This window comes from Solanum dulcamara, chromosome 10, assembly GCF_947179165.1.
Source record: "Solanum dulcamara chromosome 10, daSolDulc1.2, whole genome shotgun sequence".
Taxonomy (NCBI): domain Eukaryota; kingdom Viridiplantae; phylum Streptophyta; class Magnoliopsida; order Solanales; family Solanaceae; genus Solanum; species Solanum dulcamara.
This window is the reverse complement of record NC_077246.1, coordinates 70735218-70750220: the sequence shown is the minus strand read 5'-3', so window position 1 is coordinate 70750220 and position 15003 is coordinate 70735218. Positions and strand designations below refer to the sequence as shown.

At 35.6% G+C, this 15003-nt stretch overlaps 2 protein-coding genes across 2 annotated transcripts; one reads left to right on the top strand and one right to left on the bottom strand.

Moving 5' to 3' along the window:
* Positions 1-449: 449 nt before the first annotated feature.
* Positions 450-6483, bottom strand: LOC129870303 (uncharacterized). The gene is made up of 7 exons (XM_055945034.1): positions 6054-6483; positions 4600-4685; positions 4260-4406; positions 4046-4154; positions 2732-2855; positions 1859-2132; positions 450-846 (listed from the first exon to the last, which is right to left on the bottom strand). The coding sequence occupies exons 1-7, from the start codon at positions 6223-6225 to the stop codon at positions 739-741; spliced, it is 1020 nt and encodes a 339-aa protein (XP_055801009.1). The 5' UTR covers positions 6226-6483; the 3' UTR covers positions 450-738.
* A 423-nt stretch (positions 6484-6906) lies between these two features.
* Positions 6907-10226, top strand: LOC129870302 (UBP1-associated protein 2A-like). Its single transcript, XM_055945033.1, has 2 exons — positions 6907-8332; positions 9986-10226. Coding segments are annotated over exons 1-2 (1290 nt in total). The 5' UTR covers positions 6907-7043; the 3' UTR covers positions 9987-10226.
* Positions 10227-15003: the final 4777 nt, after the last annotated feature.

Below are 15003 nucleotides of genomic sequence, written 5' to 3'. Positions count from 1 at the left end.
CAAATCCAATTATTATTGTATATTAACTTTAAATCATCGTAGGAATTTATAAACTTCAAATTCTGAATTCGCTTTACACTGTTCTTTTAAGTTTGCAAAAAGTGAACACTTTTAGTAGTCGTCGATGTTGATATAAGATAAACAAGTATGAATATGTTGTTTATGTACCTCCATAACATCACCATATGGCATTTGTGAATTAGATTTACGGGAATTTATCTACTAAATATACATAAACAAAAACTTTAACCTTATACATACAATGTGATATAAGTCGTCGATGTTGATATAAGATAAACAAGTATGAATATGTTGTTGATGTAAAAAATTCAGATGAATCCCTTGCATTGTATTCTGACGAAAAGGGTTCGGATGAACTTCCTTACGTCCTAGGAGGATAATAGTATAACCCTCTAGAAGTATTTGTAGTCTTTAAAGGGAACTATATATAAGATAACTTCTTGTGGCTTCATTTAGGTTGTTAATAATCAGATTTATTGACAATTACACATGATCATTCAGAACTAGAATGATTCAAGTAGTTTTCTTGACAATTACATGTGTGATCGTTCATAAACTATGAACAATATCGGACTCATGAGATTTTCTATCTATCAATAAAAAAAATTCTGTCATTAGCTAGATTAATAAACTCGAAGACAATAACGGAGGCCCCAAAAGAGATGGAGTTTTAATCCATCCCTAGTTTCCGTCAACTATGTTGAAGTCCTTGAAGTTTTACAGAAGTCCTAGTGTTTTCAGTTGTTGAACATGCTCTTGTGGGAGAGGTGGAGGAGACCAATCATTTCCAGTATCCTCACCATCAACATCCTCCACGACGTATTCCTACACAAGAATTAAAACACACATTCTCAGGAACTAGTACTCTATAAACTATAGTGATTATAATAGTCATCATACAACAATCATGAGTGAAAAGAGGAAAGGCCTCTCTCTAAAGGAGAGTGATATAGGCAACCTATCCTGTCACAAGCATCAGTTGATTCCATGTCTCGAACCCGTGACCTGTAGGGTCACACAGGGACAACTTTACCATTGTTCCAACAATCATGAAATGATTCATGAAAACCTTCACAACTTGGATACTAGAACCATTTTCATGATGATTAATTAAACCAACATTACATTAAACAACTTTTAGCAAAAATGGTTCCATGACCATGAATGAGTGAGAATGTTGAAGCTTAAGTATTAGAAAAAGATAGAACATAATAAACCATTAAGAAAGTTGGGTCTCAAGAGTTTCTAGAACATAGAGAGGGAATTGAGAAAAATATACTCCATCTATCCCAATTTATGTATCACACTTTTGAAAAAGAATATCATACTTTCTTATATAGAAACAATTTAACCTTAAACTTCTCATTACACACTTAATGAAATGATTTATAACCACACAAATGTTTAGGCTTGTTTTAGATCACAATTTTCAAAAGTTTTTTTTCTTCTTAAACTCCGCACGTAATCAAACTGCTACATAAATTGGGACGGGAGGAGTAACACAAAAGACACAATAGACCAAACAATGGATGTCTAGGACTCCTGGTTATCGGAATGACAAGGAACAATGAGATGCACACCAATGAAAGCAAGGTGAAAACTATTCATATGCTTGCTCTAACCGAGATCTTTGGGGATGATTATGTACTATAGTTCGGCAGAGGAAACTATATATTTATTGTTATAACCTGGATTTTCCAACAGGACACACCTAATTCTTGTGGGCGGTTATTTATGATTAAAAAAAATGGATTAACGGCAACCTTCGTGCATAAACATCATATGCGATTGAACACTTCAAAACCGAGAAAAAGATAGTCAAGTGGATTTCACTCACCTTAGTGAGCATTCTTTTTGCAAGTATGTGGTAGTGGCGCTGCCAGATTCTCTGTCCGACCATCGTAACAACCAAAACACTGTAAAATATACCAATGATAGTAAACAGTCCAAGTACGACTAGAGCCATTATAAATAAAAATGGCAACCCAGCTTCACCGGCACCTCCTAAGCAACCTCCACATTCACTGGTCATACTAGCACAACCTTCAAAGCATGTGCTACAATCAGTCCATATACAGAGTGTACCAGGCAAATGGCAGTCGGCACAGACTCTGCAAGAACATTACCAACAAGAAAAGAAAAACGATACATTATCAATGCTCATTTACCTCAAAAAATAGCGTAACAGAAAACCATCAGAAAATTATTAACTCAGAGTTACTATTTTACAACATGTTACAGCAGATTATAGATTATAAAGAAACGAACAATTAACAAAATGATGTACAAAATGTTTCAGAGATGCTTCAGCATGTAATTATCGGTTATCTCTACACAACTGTCAAATACAACAACAAATATATGTTCTATAGCAGCAAGACTAGTCCCACCTCCCAAATAAATGTATCTCTTAAAATTAAATTTACAATTCTACTTTCTCAGAGACACAAAGGGTCTGTTCGCTATGGAGGAAAACATTTTCTGGAAATGTTTTTCCAATTTTCTCATGTTCGGTTGGTCAAAATTAAAGAAAATATTTTCCATGGAAAACATACCCAAAGAGAAAGAAACAAAGACTTTATAGTTCTTATCCAGAAAATTATCAATGCATGATCTTTGGAGAATAAACTAGATGGTTATCTTACTATTTGTTTTTTTGGTTTGACAAATGAGGAAGAGGAAACTGGAAGAAAGAAGGCATCATATGTACCCGGGATGACAGCAGCAAAGGCACACTTCGCGGCAGGGCTGAGCCAAATCATTGCGCACTCTTTGGTCGAAACAAGTTATCAAACAACCAGATAGGCCCAGCAAAGCGAAAAACAATAGGGCCCCTGCACAAGTTTAAGATCAATGGCATAAATTTAACAGCAAGCAATAGTTTTGTGTCGAAGAAGAAAGGTTAAGCATCAAATTATTTAGTACAGAGAATTGTGGAGACAGTTTTGTGTGGACAATCTATCTATTTCTTGACAGGAGAAAGCATGGAGATTCCTTCCATGTCCTGATGATGCCGCATAAAAAAAGGTACATTTTTGCCATGGGTAAGGCAAGAAAATGATCAAATCCTCACAACTATTTTTTCCTCAAAAATTGTTTCTTTTGCTTCCTTTTTTATTTTTTTGGATAACCGTGGTATCCGGACTAGCTTGCGCGTACCTCAACGAATTCCACGAGATACCTGTGAGGATACCACCTCCCACCAGCACTAGGTTTTAGGTAACTTTGTCCACCAAGGCTAGAACAGATGGGAAGAAATCTTCTTCCTTGTGTTCTAGCCTTGGTGGGCAAAGTTACCTAGTACTGTTGCTGGCGAGAAGTGACAGAAATCTCACATAATTTAGTTGAGGTGCACACAAGCTGGCCCGAAATAACTTCCCCAATCATCCCATCAGTTCACTCCCTCTGTCAGCCTCTCCGCACTCAGCTAACACCTACCTCCGTCAGAACATCACTTCTCTCCCCCCAACCCGCTTCCTCCACTGTCAGTATACGCTTACCATTACCCCTTCCCTACCCCCCATGTAGGCTTCCTCTTCTCTTTTGCCGAGGAAAAAAGGATGATGATACGGGGCCATGGAGTGTTCACGATCTGATCTCCTTATCCAAAAATATGGTACTAAAAATATACTAATAAATCATTTAGCTTTGCCAACCAACAATTAGTATGCAGAAAAGTTCTCGTCCAAGCAGGAATAAAAGATCTCACTACATAAAAAGAATTTCGTCCATTACATGAAGCCAAACAAGGATAGCAGCTTAAGCTACTTTAAGTATATAATTCCCCATCCTTGAGAATTTTTTTCATGAATATGACTAAATTTCTCAAAAACAATATCAATCATAGGAAAAATTCCAGTGGAAGGAAAAGAAATGAAGAAGAAACTTTAAATCCCAGAGGAAAAACAATAAAGAGAATATTACAACGAGCAGAAAAAAAAGATAATGACAATAAAGCACCTAAAAGTAAGAGATAAACCATATACATGGACTGCTGTTACTACCGAAGCTCAAGATAGTTTACCGCATATGTAGTAGAAGCTTAGTTCACTATCGAATCCCCAAATCAAACGAAGCCAAGATTTCTTGTATGTATCAATGATGTAAACTAAGTATCCCAATGAAGCTATAACCTGCAACGGAGAGTTAAGTCATCAATTGAATATATTTTCGGCAGAGAGGATTAAAGAGACATCTCAAAAATCAAACAACAAAACTAAAGAGGGACAACCACCTACAAGCTGAACCGCAAGAAATATGGATAAAATGTCTCTGGTTACAAAAAATCGGAACTTCAAAGTACGCCATTTTCTATCATCATTAACATGAACTCTCAAGTGATAGGGTGCTTTGCAAGTAGTGCAATGGGCAAAGGCAAATCCTTCCTGTAAAAGACAAAATATTTGCTATGAGCAGATAAACTTGCAAGTTTGGTGGTTCAAGCTTAAAAAAGTTCACGTCACTACGTGAATCCAGTGTTGGATGTATTAGACAAAAGCCTCACCAGCATTCTAATATTTGTCTCTTACAAACACAAAATAAAGGTAAAAACTTCCTTGAAAAGGCTGAAAAAAATACCTTGACAGCACGCCAATGATCAAGGCACTCGCGATGGACATACTTTGAGGTTCCCTTGCACTTGCAAGGTGCTATAAAATCCCCACCTAAAAGTCAAAGCGAAACATTTACAAGCATCTCAATTATCAAAATTATGGATTTGTCATATAGATGTATTGTAACATGCTTTTGAATAAACTAAACAACGAGGACCTCAACAAGAAGAATTAAGCAACACTTTTCCTTAAAAATGCTTCTCTCTCTTTTTTTATACTAGTGTCGTTAGATGTGATAAAAGTTGTCTCATATGTTACAACACCTAACCAAACATCTTCTTTCCAAATAGAGAGTACAAAAACATAATTAACACTGCATTTCTAGTCAAAATGTAAACTTCAGTCAGCTGCACTCTCCCATTGATGTGAAGAACATTATCAGGCAACCAAATACACTTAGGCTGGGACTATTTGGGATTTACTGAAGGGATAAAACCCACATTTTTGGACTCTCCATTCTCCATAAAGAACCAACCTTCCAATTTCCAATGTAATCCCACATCACCAAGCTTTTTTAAGAACAGCTGACTGCATAAACAAGCTAATATGCCGGAAAAAAGCTTTGAAATTATGCACAAACAACTACTACGCCTCTATCCAAACTAGTTGGCAGCCCATTTCCATTCCAAACCCAAATTTAGAAGATTTATCCTTTTTCTTTATAACAGTCGTATCCAGGTCAGCTTGTAGGTAACTCGACTGATTCCCTGGGGTTCTGTCCATAAGGCTTTGATCCATGGGAAACAAATTATCTAGTGTTTTTGAACATGGGACCTCATGGTTCCCGAGTAGTCCCAACCACTTCATTGAACACTAGGACACACCCTTCGGTGCAAATTTCAAAAAATTGAATTATAAGACAAATTTCTAAAACTGGAGAATCTCTGAAATCCCACACTCATCTCTACACTGACTCTAATGTAAATATACCAACATGGACTATCCCTTATTCCCAAGTTCTGTAAGTATTTTCTAGCTAGTGTTTTGTGACTTCCGCTCACAAAACTTCAATTTTTTTCCAGGTAAAATGCGTATGTCAAAAATTTGAATTCAAATTTCAACTTCAAAATCTATGGCCCAATGGGATCAAGCTAGCGATTAGCCATAGATTTTGTATCAAATTCTAAAAATCAATCTTGAAAAAACATTTCAAGTTCCAAAAACTGGTCAAGGGAGAAACTTCACTTAAAACTCACAAAAGTTCAATCCTTTTCCAAGTAAGATCCATATCCAAACACAACTACAACTACTTCCCAAAAAACCACAACTTTCATAAACTCAATTTTTCAAATTTCAACTTCAAAATCTACTAACAAACATGAAGTACTTAGACAATTTACAATCTTGGGATGAAGGAGATCTATAAAAATTGAAACTTTACACAAAACCCATAAATCTGAAAAGAAAAAAAAAACTAACCATCAGATTCTAGGCAAATCCTGCATTGAATGTGTTCATCTGGACCTGCTTCAAGGTCTATTATATCATCATCATTAATATTATTAGGTACAGTAATCAAAGAAGGAGGGATCAGAGGGGAAGATTCTTCAGGTTCAGGATGATCAACACTCATTTCAATTTCTTTTGACATTTTTTTTTTCTATTTAAAGAAATTTGTACAAAATAATATATATGTAAATATATATAAATGTGTGTGTATATAATTTAGCTATATGTATGTATCTCTCTTCCCCAACTGATCCTTTTGTTGTTTCTGGGATTTGTTTTCTCAGACAACAAACAAGAGAAACTGATGATGGTAAAGAAGAAAAACGAAAAGGGGCAGGTAGAAATATTATTGAAATTATGTAATATTTTCTCTAAGTGCTTGTTGGACAGTGATTTCAAATCAGATGGATTGATTAAAAGTTAAAGATTTTACTTAAATTTGTAATTTTAATTTTTTTTCGTATATATACAAACTCTATGATTTGTGAAAATTATTTAAAAAAATTTAATTTATATATAAATTTGTCAATAAATATATTATGATTCATGAATAAGATATTGAAATATTCTTGAAACCTCGTAAGCCTCCACCCACCCCTATACTGGGTTTATTGTTGTTGTTGTATTGTTGTTGTTTCCTTTCTCAGAATGTAATCTATTGCTTTCCTTATTATTTCTTTACTCGTGAATACTTTAATTTGCTTCACGATTTTTTAAAACAATCTATCTATTTCTATAAAATAAAATAAAAATTTACGTAAATATTTTATTTTTTTCATATCTCACTTGTTGCCACTCAATTTAAGATCATTGGGCCATCGTTGTGGGCCTCAAGAACAATGAAACTATAGTCTCCTTTGTTGAAAAACAGAGAAATCCGAATCCAAAACCCTGCTGCTCTCTTTCCCATTCGTCTTTTTCTCTCTTTCTTGAGGAAAAAAACCTTACTTTCAAGCTCCCATGGCTGCTAAGAACGAAGTGAAAAAGCGAAAGCTCATCAAGAAGGCAGCAGATTCCATGGCTACACCTTCTAAAATCAACAAGAACAACAAGAAGCAACAGCAAAAAACACCCAAATCCAGTAATTCTAACCCACCCACTTCCGATTCTGGCTCCGGCTCCGGCTCCGGCTCCGGCTCCGGCTCCGATTCCGACTCCGACCCATTACCGGTTAAACTTCAGAAACTTCTCGAACCTTTCTCAAAGGATCAACTCGTTTCCTTAGCTGTGGATACTGCACTTTCTCATCCTTCTTTTTACAACCTTATACAGTCAACCGCCGACAAAGATATTACCCACCGGAAAATTTTCGTTTATGGGTTGACGCGTGATACCACGCGCCAAACCCTTCTCTCTGTATTTGAACAATACGGAGAGATTGACGAATGCAATGTTGTGATCGATCATGTTACCGGAAAGGCGAAAGGGTATGCTTTTGTTGTGTTTAAGACTCGGAAATCAGCTGCGAAAGCGCTGAAAGAACCTCAGAAGACGATTAACAATCGTTTGGCTTCATGTAAGTTGGCTTCAATGAAAGAGACTGTTGCTTCCGGGACTAATGAATTTGGTAGTCGGAAGATATATGTTAGTAATGTGCCAAAGGATGTGAATTCGGAGAAATTAAGGAGTTTTTTTGCGAAGTTTGGGGAAATTGAGGTTGGACCGCTGGGATTTGATCCATCGACTGGGAAATCGAAAGGGTATGCTTTGTTTGTGTATAAGACAGTAGAGGAAGCAAAGAAATGTTTGGAAGAGCCGTGTAAGATGTTTGAGGGGCGGCAATTGTATTGCAAGAAGGCGGCAGAGGGGAAAATTGGTGGTGGAGCGGCTAGTATTACTACAGAGATTGTACAGCAGCCGTTGCTGGCAATGCCATCAGGGCAAGGTGTGTATGGTTCAGTTGCAGCTGCTCAGAGTATGGGGATGTTGGGTCAGAACGCTAACGTGGCAATGATGAATCCGTTTTATGGTGGAGTACTTGCTAACCCATATGGAGGATATGTTAATCCATTTGTAGGAGTTGGTGGTTTCGGGCAGCAAATGGGGATGGCAGCTGGATATGGTGGTTTGTTAGATAGTTTAGGAGGGGGTGTTTCGGGTTTAGGGGCATATGGTGGTGTTGGTAGCAGTACGGGTGGTTCTACTGGGGGAATGGCGCCTGGCTTATTGCAGCTCTACCAAAATAAGCAGGTTGGGCAACCTTCATCTGCAAAGCATCCGGGGAGTAGTGGCTACTCGTCACACTTGTGGTACTTGGTCTTCTATTTGATACCCTTATTACTATGTTTTGTGTTAAGTTGTACTCTCTTTGTTAATTGGTAAGACATGAAAGAAAGATTGGTTTTCTGTTGATATGGTCAAGTGGACAAGTAAAAGAAAAAATGTGGTTTTAGTATAGTGGACAAGTAAAAGTGAAAAAAAGAGTATTTTTGTTAAGTCCCTTCTTTCTTGGGAGATATTTGCATAGTGTCTCGGTATTTAAACTTTTATCATCATTTCTGCTAATCATTAAGTAAGATTTTTCTTTCCATAACCTGCATTTTTTCTTGATTTGTTCCTACTGCTTTTACATGTGATTATTAATAGTTTTTAAACTTGCTTATTTGGTATGCTAGAACATATGTACAAGTAATCTGACTAGGTTACCAGTATTATGTTTGTTTTTATTTCCATGCTTGCCTTGCAGTAGATGTAAAGTTCTTCACTTTTTTCTAAATTTTCTCTGAGTGCGGTACTCTGTTGCTAAAAGTACTCACATCTAATTGGTATATCTTACTAATTAGTGCCTAGAATTTGTTTTATATTAGTTATAGCTGATGTAAAATGGTCATAAATTGATTGAATGGGTATAGAGGACTCGTATAGCCGACCGAACTAGTTTGGATTGAGGCTTAGTTGATTGATCTATCTCAAAAACCAATGAGTTAACTTAGAACTTATGACTCAGTTGTTGTGAGCTAAAGTCTATAAGCAATTAGTGTCTATATGACATGTAAATTCTACACTTAAGGTCATTCATAATAAACAATCTCAAGTTCACTTAGCAAACTACAACCAGAAGCTATCTGAGCAACATCTCAGCTGGAATAAAGGGGGTGAAAGTAGTCATTTGACATTACGAAAACAACAAATGAGAATTAGTTAACAGATAAGAGAAAATTACAACCATTCAACAAGTAAAGAGTCATTACGAGTAAAATGTTGTAGTGAAAATGGAAAATGACTTTTATCCTGCTACCTTCACCTCAGCCAGCTAAGCAGATACCTGCTGTGCTCCTCTCCTTTCCCTTGTGCTATGATTATGTGGCATATATATTTGAAGAAAAATTTCAGACTAAGGTATGTCTAACCAGTCTAATGACAACACAGTCCAATTCAATGGAAAAATGATTTATTGTCCGTGATGTTGATTCTTTGTTATCATATTACAAATTAAATACTAGCTGTACCCCAAAAATTAATAAAACAAAGATAATCAAAAAAATAATTCAATCTGCCTCCTATGCATGGGAAAAACTAGCATGTTCCAGAAGCTAAGGTCTCTTATGGTATTTCACACCTTTCTTTAAGAGATTAGGGAGCCCAGGTAAAGCAAGGACGAGAGTACGAGTTAACCAACTGATAAATTGATTTTTTTTTGTTATAATCCTGTTGATTATACTTGTATTAGCTTGAATTTACTACCTAGCATAGAGGCTCGTGATGTTATCATTCTCCGTTGAATATACAAAGACGTGTTCTTGATTTGAGTGGATTATCCATTAACCTGTGCTTCCCGTTCTTCTTTCTTTTTTTATATCAGTTAATTGGCCTTTTGATTTTGCTTTGCCTTTTACGTAGCTCCAACCCCTTCTCCCTTGTTAAATGTATTATCTGGTACTTACTTGTATATGATTTTGCAGATGAACAACGCCTGATTCATGATGAAACAAAGTCATTGAAGCATTTGATGAGTGTCTAAGGGTCAGTCTTTGTCAGTGGCTTGGGTTTTATTGGATCTGTAGCCATATGTTTCTTATTTTTTTCCTTTCATATAATTCATACTTCTTACTGATAAGCCAAGTTCCTATAGGACTTGGTAGATTTTATGTCCTATGTCATTGCCCTTCTCTTTGGCGGATAAATTTCTCATTTTTCCTTTTAGACTTGTTTTGATGTGGATTTGTCCTTTTTCTTTTCTTGCTCTTATGTTTTTCTGAGATTTTCATTATAGTGCCTTTTGGTTTCATTTGTTTCTCTCATTCTTTCGTTTTATCCATTATTTAAGCAGTATCAAGAGATATCTCAGGTTCATGATATGGTGCACTTTTTAATAGACAATTTTGATATTTTGCTGTTATACCTTATCTTTGTGTGTCTGGCATTGTTTTCTTTTGTTTAAATTTGTTACACAATTCTTATTTGGCTAAGTATTTTCTTGATATTGTTATTATCCATTTCTTCTATTTGGCCTTTCTCGTATGCCATATCCTCTTTCCTCTCTTTGCGTACAAATATGCTTCTTAAGTTTGTAAAATTGTTACCTTGACATTTCCGAGTGGATATTGTCTTTTGTTTAGTTTCACTCCGGCTCCTAAACGTTATTTTTACTTTTAACAAGGATGACTAGGGGTTCTTCAATGTTTATTGCTAACTACTAATAGACAATTTTGATATTTTCTCAATTTTACCTATTCATATCTTTATTCTCTTTAACATTATTTAACTTTTAACAAGGATGACTCAGGGTTTGTGAATTTTTATTGTTAACTAATAGACAATTTTGATATTTTCTCCATTTTAGCTGTTCCTATCTTTTTCTTTTAAAAGCACAGGTCTTGTTTTTTCCTTTGTCTTAGTTTGTTCAAGCTAATTAGGCTTGTTTCTTAGAATAGATATTGATTCATTTTATTCTATTTTCTTTATTTGTTTGAGAAATAACTTTCAAAAGTGAATGAAAGTCCATTTCATTTCCTCACTTCCTTTTGCATGAAAATTCATGCTTTTCACTTTTTTAAGAATTCTTATTTAGAAGTTTTGAGCTGTAATGTTGTCTTTGTTTTTATTTCTGGTTTCTCTTTGTATTATATGTTTTTCATTGTTCAGCTTGTACCATTAACCTTCTGGTTTCTGCTTGTATTATTAACCTGCAACAAGCTTACTAAGTTTGAAGAAAGAAAAGTGTTTAAAATATGTTGCATTAGTTTCTCTTCCTTTATTCCCTTCCGGATTCCCTTTCATCCGGATTTCCCTTCTGAGATTGGTTTTCCCTCCGCTTTAAACGTCTTTTCCCCGTGAGAGCTGGAAGAGTATCTGTCATATGTGTGATGCTTCAATGACTTAAAAATCTGTGGCTTGCGCGATTAAATCGGCTTTCCTGCCTGTGTATCCCATGCCCGGTGCCATTGATCTGTCTGATGGGAGAGATCCACCAATTCCTTTATTTTGCGTAACACACTCCTCTAGAAACGAAGTATGATTACATTCACTTCAAGGATTCTTCACCAATTATCAGCTTATTTCTTCCCTATAACCATTTTCTGTTATCTTCATTCTTTATCCTGTTTGTCACATGTAACTTGGCATACTGATGTTTCAGTAAGATTCATAATTTAGATTGCAAGTTTAATTTCTGTTGGCAGCACTTCATGCTACAGATGTTGACAGTTCTGATCCTGAAATAGAACTGGTCAGCAGAAACATTTCAAGGTTACATATGATATATTACCTTAAGATTATGTTGCTCGGATCCTCCAAAAATGCATTGCTGATGGAGGATTCCACAGCAACAGAGCCTTAAGATTATTTGTTCTTATTCTTGAACTCCGTGTCTCGGCACATCATCTCTCTATGAATTGGTCTTTTCTCCTACTGTCACTTGCCATTAGACTACATTCGTTGTATTTCTGTAGAATTTACTACGTAGAGTTTGATCAGAAATTGGCTTTCTATGTTTTGTATCTTAGAGCGATGAGCATCAAAAGTCAATTCTGCTTTGATTTGATTCATATCAGAAGCAAGACTGTTTTACCTAATGTTTTATACAGTGAAAGCCTTGATACTTATGCCTAATTAATCGAGCTGAATACGTCTGTTGCTGTATAACTTCAAAAATTGTCTAATCAAAGTCTTGATCTATTCTCATTCAGCAGCAAATCATAGTGATTTTTATGAATAGAACATCCTCTAAACATTGCCGCAGTTGGGAATTTTTTTTAAGTACTCTAGTGGTGCATTAAGACACAAAGTTACAGCGTCAACATAACAGACCTCATAGTGATAAAGGAGATTAGCCTGTTGTGGATAATTTACTTCTTCCTCTTCTTTGGTGGCTGAATTGCTTCTTCTTCCTCATCTTCCTCTTCCTCTTCCTCTTCTTCATCATCCTCTTCTTCCACAGTTTCATCCTCGCCTTCAGCAGGCCCGTCTTCTTCCTCATCATCTTCTTCATCAGGTTCATCCTTATCATCATCATCATCATCACCGTCATCTGGTTCGTCTTCACCACCACCCTCATCATCATCTTCACCGTTCTCTTCAGCACCTCCTGCCCCTTCTCCAGGATGTTTCTTGGAGTTGCTACCGTTGGTGTTTGGGTTATTGCTCACATTTCCTCCATCTTCGGATGACAAATCTTCACCTTCATCTTCTTCTCCATCCTCATCTCCCGTTTCATTGCCGTCTTCCTCAGCATCAAGAGGCTTGCCTGGAGAAGATGCATGATGCTCTTTTCCCATTTTAGCCTTTTGTTCGAGTAGCTTCAAGTACCCCTATATATAAAAACATTATGCACTATGAAAGCGTAAACAAAAGAGTTGCTACATTGTCGTCTCAAAGAAAATGACTAAGAAATATTTTATGTTTGTGAATTGTTGGTCTCATAGGTTTGTCGCGAAAGTTAAATATTTAACAAATTGTGATTGGATTTTGAACCTCGTAAGTTGTATATATGAAGATTTGCTTTTATAGTTCATTTTCATAATACTACAGTGATATATTAAACATGTATGTTATATTTTATTTAATCACCTCTTTTAAATATTTTTTCAACCTACCTTTGCTTTTCAGGCTTGGGATTTTTCTATTGAAGTTATAAGCAAGTATAGAAGATTATTTTGTTATATTTACACGTGTCCAAGTTACAGATAACTAGATGGATATCTTAGTTGGACCAGGCATCTCATTATCTTTTGATCCAATGCCTAAGAAACTAATGGGCCAGACTCGATATTTTTCAGCAACAATTAGATAACTGACCTGTCAGTCCTATAGTTTATTGGAGTTAGCAAAGAGCATAAAAGATGGAATATTCTTTGGACATGATTATTCCCACATTATCTTTAGACAAAATTATAGATATTTCACATTCAAGTGGACCTAAAGATGTTGTCGAATTTACGCAACCGCACTCCCCATTGGAATATCCAACACACAAAAAATGTTATATTTCTTTTTTTTTTTTTGGAAATCAAGGAAATCCATGGTTCCCATTTTTTGGGTGTGTTTATGTATTATAATAGGTCGGAAATTGCATAGATCTCATAAATTGCACTAGGCAAATTCAATATAACGAACTCTTAATTGCACTATACAAATTCATATGTAATCTTATAAGCGGCAGAAAGATGAGCAGATCGAGGAAGGGTCTCAGTTATTTTCTTATCATGGAAATAATAAAATTTATTTCATAACATTATAAAGAACATAATACGCCCAAAAATGTTTTATTGATAAAAGGTCAAAAGAAGATGAGATACAGAGGATTAGAAATTAAAAAAAAAAACATTTTTAAAAAATATATATGACACGTACTGAATTACTTGAAAAAAAAAGGAAAAAATCCAGGCTCCGGCGCATGCTAAGAAAACCAAAATAGCTTCTGATACTATAAGATCTTTTCCAAATAATTAATTAGCCAACAATAATCATAACAAGCCCTATATTTAATTTAAAAGTCATATAATTTCTTTTTGTTGATATTAAAAAGAATTGATACACTCTGGAAATTCAATTATGTCGTATAAATTCAGATTGGAAGTATAAAAATCAAACCAATTATTTTTAAGTACCTGAGTGAGAGTGATGATCTGAGTTTTAACCAACGAAGAAGCCAGTAAAATTAGCAGTGATTCACCGGCGCAAGTTAGTATACTCTGTCTAATCATGGTAACACTGACTGAACCTTTGCTTGTCTCCATCAGTACGGTACGGTACAATTACACCAACAACCGTCAGATCCCTGCACCCATCAATTCTCAGCCGTTAGATTATCACCAAATAACAAAATTTCAGAAAACGATAAACTATTCTAAGCTGCTAGTGAAGAAGACTATTTTTGTGCCGGTAAAGAAGTCAACAGTTCGTCGGAGAGCTTATTTTGCCGGAGAACAGAAAAAAAAAACTGAAGTAGAATAATTCAGTTAATTGGAGCCGGAAAACAGAAATCAATGAGAAGAATTTCATCTCGTAACGAAGAAGAGAATTTTGCGAAATAAACTGAACCGCAGAAGGTTCTAGAAACGAAAAAAAAAACTGAAGTAGAGTAAATTCAGCTAAGTGGAACGCAAGGAGAAGAATTTATCTCGTAACGAAGCGAAGAAAGAACAAACTGAACTGCAGCAGGTTCTAGAAGGAAAAATAACCGAAGTAGAGCAAATTAAGTTAATCGGAGCCGGAAAACTGAAAACAAGGAGAAGAATTTTATCTCGTAATGGAGCAAAGAAGAGAATTTTTCCGAAATCGCAATCGGAGAATACAATGAACTTCATCAATTGTCAAATAAACTGAACCGCAGAAAATTCTACAAGGAAAAAACAAACTGAAGTAGAACAGATTCAGCTAATCGGTGCCGGAAAACAGAAAACAACGAGAAGAACCGCGATAGTAGAATAAATTCAGCTAATCGGAGCCAGAAAACAACGAGAAGAACCGCGGTATTTTC

Bases quoted from the DNA above. Each gene is read 5' to 3' on its own strand.
- LOC129870303 (XM_055945034.1), bottom strand. From the start codon at position 6,225: ATGTCAAAAGAAATTGAAATGAGTGTTGATCATCCTGAACCTGAAGAA. The intron at 4,155-4,259 runs GTAGGTGGTTGT...TCTCCGTTGCAG, and splicing joins TATTTCTTGCGGTTCAGCTT to GTTATAGCTTCATTGGGATA. The intron at 2,856-4,045 runs GTAAACTATCTT...AAACTTGTGCAG, and splicing joins AAGCTTCTACTACATATGCG to GGGCCCTATTGTTTTTCGCT.
- LOC129870302 (XM_055945033.1), top strand. From the start codon at position 7,044: ATGGCTGCTAAGAACGAAGTGAAAAAGCGAAAGCTCATCAAGAAGGCA.